The sequence below is a fragment of the Notothenia coriiceps genome, unplaced genomic scaffold, assembly GCF_000735185.1.
Source record: "Notothenia coriiceps isolate Sejong01 unplaced genomic scaffold, NC01 NC01_scaffold00004596, whole genome shotgun sequence".
Lineage (NCBI taxonomy): Eukaryota > Metazoa > Chordata > Actinopteri > Perciformes > Nototheniidae > Notothenia > Notothenia coriiceps.
In genome coordinates, this window is record NW_011337297.1 from 1 (window position 1) to 9,729 (window position 9,729).

At 39.6% G+C, this 9,729-nt stretch overlaps 1 protein-coding gene across 1 annotated transcript; it reads right to left on the reverse strand.

Moving 5' to 3' along the window:
- Positions 1-6,601: 6,601 nt before the first annotated feature.
- On the reverse strand, positions 6,602-8,719 carry LOC104942479 (metalloreductase STEAP4-like; the record flags this gene model as incomplete). The annotated part of the gene is made up of 4 exons (XM_010767709.1): positions 8,501-8,719; positions 8,286-8,393; positions 7,084-7,154; positions 6,602-6,686 (listed from the first exon to the last, which is right to left on the reverse strand). Coding segments are annotated over exons 1-4 (483 nt in total), but the record flags the coding sequence as incomplete, so codon positions are not given.
- Positions 8,720-9,729: the final 1,010 nt, after the last annotated feature.

Genomic DNA, 9,729 nt, shown 5'->3' on the forward strand with positions numbered 1-9,729 from the left:
AAAATGCACACACACACACACACACACACACACACACACACACACACACACACACACACACACACACACACACACACACACACACACACACACACACACACACACACACACTAAAAGCATCATTCATGCTTGAATTCTCGAATGTTTTTGTGTTGAAAGTCATCAGTAATTTGTGCTCGCTCAAGATTTCTCCTGAATGACAAGGACATAAACCTGCTTCGCCTCTCTCTTTGTGTGTGTCTCTCTCTATCTCCCACTTTAAAAATCCACACACATTCACACACACATTCACACACACACACACACACACACACACACACACACACACACACACACACACACACACACACACACACACACACACACAGAGAGTAAAACAACACAGTAATGTTCTTTTATGGGAGCTTGGCAGCATGAATATTAGATATTACACCCAATCATCATTTTTATTATTCATTTATCTGCTAAACGTAAGTTTCTTATCGCTGCAAGCAAACCATCTGCTATTTTAGAAACACAATTTTGTATGAAAGTGCAGGACTGTTCAGCACAGTAGAACACAATGGTGTAGACAATGAATTATTCTCTTTTTCTATTAAAAACTCAACGGGAGACAGTAAAATGCACAAGAAAGTGGCGTCTTATCAGCACCGACATTCTGTATGGTTAAATTTCCTTCAGGGAATCACGAGACACGGAAAGGCAGGGTGGTTCTGATTTACTGAGAAGGTTTTTTTTGCCATTACAAAAACATTTAAGTAACAAAGCGTTTACATTCACATCACAATACACTTCAATTCAAAGAAAATCCCTGAAAATGATGTTCCTCCCTGAATCACTACATCCACAGGAGACATAAATGGACGGGTGATAAAACTCACATAACAGATAGACAGGTAGGTAGAGACACAGGCAAAGATACACATTTACTGTCAATGAAGAGAAAGATAGACGACTAACTGTTAAACAAATACCTTTTTTATATTGAACATGTTTCAATATGCTTATTTAAATAGCATGAGGTTCACTACCTTACTTTGGTTTGTTTGGAAATGCACCCACAAAGCACTCCAAAGGCAGAGAATGCAGATCTTCAAAATGTTTAAAGCTAACTTTATAGTGGTTTGATAAAAAAAACACCACACAACATAGTATAATGGATGTCAGGAGAGAAATGTTAGCTCGGATATTTTCAACACAAAAACAACTTACTGTACTCTAGCTCAGATGAATTGCATCGGAAGTATACTAATACAGCTCTATTACATTTTAATAATAGTAAATGATGGGATAATGGGATTAAATGCCTGTATGAATTTAAAAATCCAACTCGGCCAGTAAACAGATATAGATGCATATCAGGAAGACAGAGAGACAGAGAAACAGGCAGTTAGAAACTAGACTGACACAACAGACAAGGCCTCAATTAAACTTAGTAACTATGCTATTGATATTACAGACATGCTGTAGGCTCGTAATTATTTTTCACCAATCATGGGTCTATGTGAGTCGCCTCATTGTGGCATTGTATCCCAGAAGGCAGTTTGAGAATAAATGGCATCCTCCCTTGTTAGGAGAATTCTTCCTCCTTGTTAACTATAGATTCAGTTTGACAATACACATAGTAACTACAATTTACCTAATCACCATTAATCACCATACTACTCATTAAATGTGTGCAAATTGCATGCTGCCGAGCCCACTCTCTTCTTCCCTTCCTGCTTTAAAAAATACAGAGCAGGGAAATTGCACCTCTGATGAGCACAAGGTTTTCCTCCTTATTTCTTCTAACTTCTGTGTCAGCTTTTTCCTACCTTGTCAGCTCTTTCACTCGACTGGAGGTAAGGCTGAGGAGATGAGGTGAACAATTCTTTAGGCCTATTTCAGCCTTATAATAGGCTGCCGATTTCCCCGCAGCCACGAGGGAGGAGCTGTGTGGACGCATGCTATTTGCAAGCCCCAGCTGTTCATCAAAGTTATGATTATATAGAATGACACAGATTCATCACAGCATGGCAACCAAAATGGCTCTGTTCAGTTTCATCCATCTTAGATCAGACAAAGAGTGACTTGGATTGAGAGAGGGAAGGAAGGAGTTAGATGAGGCAATAAGATTGTCAAATCTTGCTTTCCAAGGAGAGGATAAAACAATCCCATGCAAGCATTGTCTGTGTGGAGATATTTTCAAAGCGCCACAGCCCCCTGTGTTGTTGAAAAGGCTGGATTCTGAAATGAGCAAGGCCATATAATTCAGCATCGATGTGTGTCGGACGAAAGAGGAAAATCTCTAAATCTCCAGTTTCATGCAGCTCCTCCCGCCTCTGATTTCTGCCGCTTGGCTTGCCAGATAACATTCTGAACTTCAAACATGCAGTCAATGCTCATCCTGTTACAGCAGAGATAGCGGATGAGGCTCTTTGAGTTTGGAGATGGTATGAAGGCCTGCTGTGGGGAAGGCGACAATGTAATATTGAATATAAACTCACATACACATATAGTTTCTTTATACTAACAGGAAAAGTTGCAGAAACATAACACATAACATTGAGAGGTTATTATGTGCATATACTAACTATTATTGTAAAGCAGCATGTTTATAACATACAACATCTGCAGAAATGGGTTACACTTTCATCCAAACTGTTTCTGAATCTCCTAAACCTATTCTAAATGTTTCATAATGAACATCCCAGGCGTGTCTGTCTGGAAAGCTGGTAATGGAATATTTATAGAATATTTCTGCGAATACTTGTGGGAAACTCTGGTTGGAACAAGCATCTTTGTTCTACTGAGGCAACATTTCAGCTCTCCTAAGTTGCATTTCTCCTTTTGTCTCTTTTTCTGTGTCCCACTCTCTCTGCTATTCTCTCTCTGTTGCTGCCACTGTGTCTCGTTGTATATACAGTACAATTCTCTGTGCCTTCTTACCTTTTGCTCGTTCTGCTTTTTCAACAACCTCAAAACCTGAGCTCGGGCAGAACCTCAATCTGAAGCTCATACCTAATGCATTACAGTAGTAGCCTTCATACAACAGAACTCCTGCAGAACTCATCAATCCTGCAGGCTTTTCGTTGTCCAATGTAGCAGCATGGAACTTTACAATATGCACGCTGTAACTCGAAACTGTCTTTATTAACTGTGCCTCATATCATTCTGTGTGCCCTCTCAGATCTGGAAACAGCTGGAATCTTCAAAATAACTCCCTCGGGAATTGAACCTCAACACCACAGCAATTCGCTCTTGCTTGAAGTGAATGCGGTGCAGTGTTGTCAGTGAGAGTTGCAAATGGAAAAAAAAAGATTGAACTGGCAGGATGAGTGTTTAATGTTCACTATTGCATCATTGCATGTTCTTTCAACAATGCACTGCTGGCTGATTCAACACAACACTGACACAATTTGAGCTCAGTGTCTCACGTGAGCTGTAGTCCGCAACTTCACCCTGACATTTATAAAATGGTGGTTCAGCATGTGTTTGATGTAAACATGCCCCTGAGCACATCACTGTTAAATGTCGCAAGATGTTTTCGGATAAGCACAAAACACTGACATGCTTTGAAATCCTCTTTGGACTTCTTTGAAAGCCTTCAAGGACTCTTGTCTTGAAGAGGTGTGTACATGTGAATGTAGGAGTGTGCTTTTGTCTTGCCACAATGGAGACACATTTTGGACTGCACACTAGCTGAGCAGGGACTAGCTTTCAAAAAAGGAAAACTGGTGAATGGCTTTTTCTAAGCCATGCCTGTTTGGTTTATGTCATGGCCGTATTTAGCTTTTGAAATATTGGTTACAGTTACATTGTAATCCTTAAATCTGCTTACATTTAGTTTTTATTAACATATCAAATGACTTTCTAATTTAAAAGTGGTCAATAGATAATTATCATCCTATCTGTGTCCTTTAACCCCTGAAGCGAATGTTGGCCCCTTTAACACAACTTCAAATTCAGCAGCAGACATTCAGTCTATCTGCATTCTGTACTGTTTTCATTGTCACTTGCAAAGTCTTGCACAGACTACAAATTGCATACTCAGGCACAAGGGATTTACAGGAAATGTTGCATGCATATACTGGATGTGGCGTTGAAAACAAAAGCTGGTGTCATAGACCTCTGTTGACTGTCTTCTCTAGTCTTCTTTTTGTCTTGATTCAGCTCACAGATTCACAAGTTGCCCTTCTCTGATTGCATCAATGGTAGATGAGGCTTTTGAGGTCTGTTTGCTGCCCCCAGTGGTCGGCACACGTGTAGTTTAATGTCACTTTGGAATCTGTAGTAATATGCAAAACTGAAGTGTTGCAACTACTGTACCAGTAAGCACATTTAAGCACAAGTGTCGCCACATCACATCACATCACCACTACTGAAATCTCAAGGATTGGAGCAAGCCTGCAGGGAAGGAATAAGTGTTCTTGAAAATGTTCAACTTGCATGTTTCCTGTGTGAGGCAAACTCATAACCTTGAGAGCAAAGAGGCATCCTACTCTAATCTGTTAAACAGACAGTGAAAAACATTACAGCTGGCTTTACTTGAATTGACTCAATTAATTGAGTTATTAATTTAAAGACACATTGGTAAAAGAGAAGTGGGGGAGCACTAGGGACCGAGTAAAGGGAGCAAAAGAAAGAAAGAAGAGAAGATACCATAGGAGAGAGAGGGAGTGACTTTTAGGCCGATACTAGAGAAGGAAGAGAAGAAGAAAAGAGAGATGTCCCGGAGGCAGAGCGAGTAAATGAGTCATTGGAGTGGATCTGATATCAGGTCTATTCTAGCAGTGCTACAAGTGAATAGATGCCTTAAAGGTTAGGCATAAAATGATTTCTCATTTTGCTACGATATCCCCCAAGGTAGACATTAATGCTTTAGTTATGGACTTGACTGCAAAATCTCCCGGGGTAATGCGCTGCTTGTCTGCCATAAATATAGCCGGCTATCTTTATGCACATTGTGATTTTAATGAGGCTGCTTTTGTGGTGAAGAGTGTATTTTTGTGCAAAGAGTCAGTAAAGTTGATGTGATGCTGTGTGTCATTTCTACAGCAAGGTAAAGCACCCTGTCTGCAGAGCCAACTCCCCAGGTACTGTGGATCACAGCTGAGACTCTATTCAGCTCTGTTTTGTGTGTGCACGTGAAGCAGTGCACACACAAAACAATTACATATGTGCAAGGCTTCATTTCTGCTCTGTTGAATCTGTTCGTGTCACAACTTCGAACAGATTCAACAGAGCAGAAATGAAGCCTTGCACATATGTAATTGTTTTGTGTGTGCACTGCTTCACGTGCACACACAAAACAGAGNGGGGGGGGGTGTTTGTGTTGAAGAGGATTGGAGGCAGATTCAGGTTTGGTCTCCAGAGGTTCCAGCATGTTTGTGTTTCTCTTTGTAGCTGTGAATTGGAAGCTGCAATAAACATTGGTCTTTTCTACTTTGTAACATCATTAAGTGTGTTTGTTTGTCTGTTTATACAAGCACTGTCCTGGTTTTCTTTGCATTGTTATTGAAAGACGGAAAAATCAATCCTCCTTATCAACACAAAATCAAGTAAATTCTCCTCCTACATTTTTTGTGATCTACGGTGAAACGTTCACTTCCTATTTTTAACAAGCCTGAGAGACCCTTATCCCATCGTATTCCAGGAAATGTTGAAATAAGTTATTGTTTCCTGGTTTTAAGTCTTACCATACAAATATCAAGTTGGTTATCTCCCTTTCCATGAGGCTACTCCTCTGTCTTTGTATTTTTACTCCACTTAAACAAAGCCTTCCTTAAAGTGGACCTATCATGCTATATTTGAAACATATATTATAGGGCCATACCTATATAAAACATGTCTGTGAAGTATTTTTTTCAAAATACCAAACAGATCACCCATTGTAGCCATGCCTCATATTGCTCAAACCCCTCTTTTGCTGCCCTGTTAGAGAAGCGCGGATTTTGGGTCCTTAGCTTGAAAAAAAAGAGAAGAGGAGGCGGAGCTAATGCCTGATCAGAATTCTACCGGAGATAAAGTTAAATTCGGTTGTGATAAAACGCCATCCTGTTTTAAACCACGGTTCAAGGATTATCTGAAACAGTATGGAGCTCAAATGCTTTTTCTCTTTCAGGTTTATCACAAGGTAAGTTCTTTTTTTATTTCCTGCTTTTTAAACACATGTGCTCTACAGTACAGGTTAGCTCTGAGTGTTAGTGAGTCTTGCTAATGTAAACAAAGACGTCCAAAACACGTCAGGCATCGTTTTTGATAGCAACTTTCTGTGGGTCCGCTGCCGATTTGACGTCAGTTCGGATGGAATCTGTATCCGCTCGTTGTACACCCGTTTTTAAAAGATTTGGGTATGGGGGAAAAGAGAGAGGTTTTTATTTTCTGATGCTGCGGGAGTTCCCCGACGCACCGGGGACACATATTCATGTATAAAAGACATCACAAAGTGCATTTTGCATGATAGGTCCCCTTTAAGGCACAAAAGCTCTGTTTTGCTTGATCCCACTGACGTCTTTTTACAGATGTCTTATATAATAATAATAATAATAATAATACATAATATTTATATAGCGCCTTTCACGAAACCCAAGGTCGCTTATATTCGGTCGGTTATATTCACCTGTTTTCCTGCCAGGAGTCCATTCTGCAGGGCCCAGGCAGACAGCGTGTTTAGGCCTTTTACCACAGCAGCTCCAGGGACCAATCTAAAAAAGACACAGCAACAACTTTAGTTTCTATTTACAAATACACAAACAGGGAACGAAGGGCGTAAAAATGATGAGAATCAATGTTTCCACTTTGGCTGAATAGACACACAGCGGGCCGTCCTGCCAAGGGATCTGCAACCTCGCAATTTCTTTCAGGATTCACTTGAGAGTTTTGATGTCTCATGCTCTAAGTGTTTTATGAAAAAGACATCCAGCATTCGAAAAAAAGGGACACCTGCTGTTTCAAAGCGATTGTAAACCCATATTTGAAAAGAAAAGTTAGCCCCATCTTTGACATCATGATAAGAATAAAAACATTAAAGCTATGAGGATGGGAGCATTTTCATGCAGAGTATGTGAATGAATGACACTTGTTTTCTTAGGAATATGTTACCGCTGCAAGTAGGCGGCATTGGGTTCTGGGTAAATGCCTTTCTTCAGGTTGTTACTAAGGTCCACCAGCACCTTGTAGTGAAGCCATCAGTATTGAGAGGAAAACAAAAGAAAACAGTTAAGTTTAATAGTTATTATATGTATTGTTATTATATTAAAGGGATAATGTTATAAGTTATTCCAACCGAAATTCTGATGAAGTTTAAATTGTTTAAAATAAAAACTATAGTGCTGCAAGAAAAATATTTTCATACATTTTAGAATGAATCGATACTTGATGTGTAATTCATAACTTTTACAGTGATGCTAGGTTATGATCCCAGTGTAATTATACAACATGGAGAAAAAATCCAAAACATTTGCTGTGAAAAGAATCATCTGGAATTAAACGAGCATTAATTCATATCCAACCTATTTCAAGAAGTATTTTTCTGCAGTCTCTAAGTCAATAGGTAAATAAGACTTTAAGTTTAAACCTCCCTCTAATTTGAATAAGTTGAACTCTTGAAAATATTTGATCCATATGAACTTTACAATCATTAAAAAATACCCTGTATCCTAATCATTTGTACATGATAAATTAACGTGTTTTAAAGCTGAATGATTTAACGCTATCAATACCTGAATTATATATGATAAATTATATTTGTATTTTGTCTTTTTGTATGTTTTGGGGAAATGTTCTATTTTAATTATATTTCTTTTGTTTATTTTATGCTTCATTTTATGTTAAATGTACTATATTGTCATATTGTTGTTCAGGACCCCCCTTTAAACCAAAATGGTAAAACTCATAGGGTTATCCCGAAAAATGATTGAGTATCAACGGAAGAAAAGCATCATCAGTGTCCCACATTTACCTTAGATTTAATTGTTGTTTTACTACTGTACCTTTCACAAGGGGATAACAAAACGTAACTGATGTGGAAATATTGACACACAACTGGTTAATTATTAATATCTTCCCACTTATCAGTCAGAGCTGACTCGGTGCATTTTTGATGAATGTCAATATGCAGATTCACACGTGAGAGAACAACAAATATTTTCTGGTAAGCTATCCAACAATTTGTTTTCAAACTTGACAACACTCTCTAAATAAAATATGAAACTGCTTTCACTGTGTTATTTGTTCATGATTAAGAATTAACTTACAATTGTGTATGTTAGTGTTACATTATCCATAATCAGACTTTGACTCACCTTTCCTGCAAGATGAGGTGCCATTGTTTCCAGGAATCCATAATGTTCTCTGTGAACACAAATAAAGATCAAACTGGCTGATTGGGCTGCTGCTTCGTGGCTCATCACCTGTACAAAAACACAAAAATCGAAACATAACAAATATTCTTTAAGCTGCATACAAGCATTGTTTTGTGGATTTTGAAAGACTAAAAGTGCTATGCCATGTGTCGTACCTGAGATCCCTGGGGCAAGGGTCCACAGCTGTGAGGTCTGCGGCTGCCGTACACCACCCTGTAGCCAGACTGGAGCAGACGCAAACCCAGAGAGCGTCCTAAATCCCCCGTCCCGAAGATACACAGCATCTCTGGCACAGGGGCAGCAGCTGCGCCCAGGGGATGCAGCGACACACTCTCTGGCTTCATCATCTCTGATGTGCCATTCACCACTCTCATGTTCTCTCTCTAAGTTTGGATGGTCAGTGTTCCCTGCTGTGTAGTTTTATTGCTGTGGAATATGACCTGTAGCCTCTCCCTCCTATGGTGTGTGTTTATTACACTGGCAATCAGCACCTGGAGCCACACATATGAGTGTGCGAGCGTGTGTCCTGTCTTATGATTGTGTATTTGTCACTGAGTCATCATTCCACCAAGCAATTATAGTATTTAAAGTGTATTCCTTATCATGTATACCACTTCTTTTATGCTATCACTGGATAGGGGCGATCCAGAAATGGACTGATACCGCAAGATTTTAAACTTTGATTCTGTTGAATGGGAAAGTATCTGCAATATTCACGTGTAATTGTAACCTCATATTCACCTTTCTTTTGTATAAATGATCGCCTCTTAGAAACACAGACCGCTTTAAAGGCACTATCTAGTTCAGCCAGAATTTGATTTTTTACATTCGAGAGAAAAAGAAAATCTCATGCTGCTGCTTTCCAGGGCTGCCTTATTCTATTTCTTCTTTTGTTCTACTCTAGACATGGTGCCATGTGGGAGATCCTGGCTCACAGATTCATTATCATTTCAAAACCCACTGTTCCAACCAAACGACTGAGAAAAGAGAATTTGTGCGAATGTAGCGTTCATGTCCCCATGGCTAAAACATCTGCAAAGTTGTGACACGAACAGATTCAACAGAGCAGAAATGAAGCCTTGCACATATGTAATTGTTTTGTGTGTGCACTGCTTTACTTTGTATGAATGCTAGGCTCTGCTCGCAACTGTGTGTGTGTGTGTGTGTGTGTGTGTGTGTGTGTGTGTGTGTGTGTGTGTGTGTGTGTGTGTGTGTGTGTGTGTGTGTATGCATTCGTGCATGCGTGCGTGCGTGCATGTGTGTGTGTGTGCTGAAATGGCCGGGTCAGGACGATCAGAGCTGAATAGAGTCTCAGCTGTGATCCACAGTACCTGGGGAGTTGGCTCTGCAGACAGGGTGCTTTACCTTGCTGTAGAAATGACAC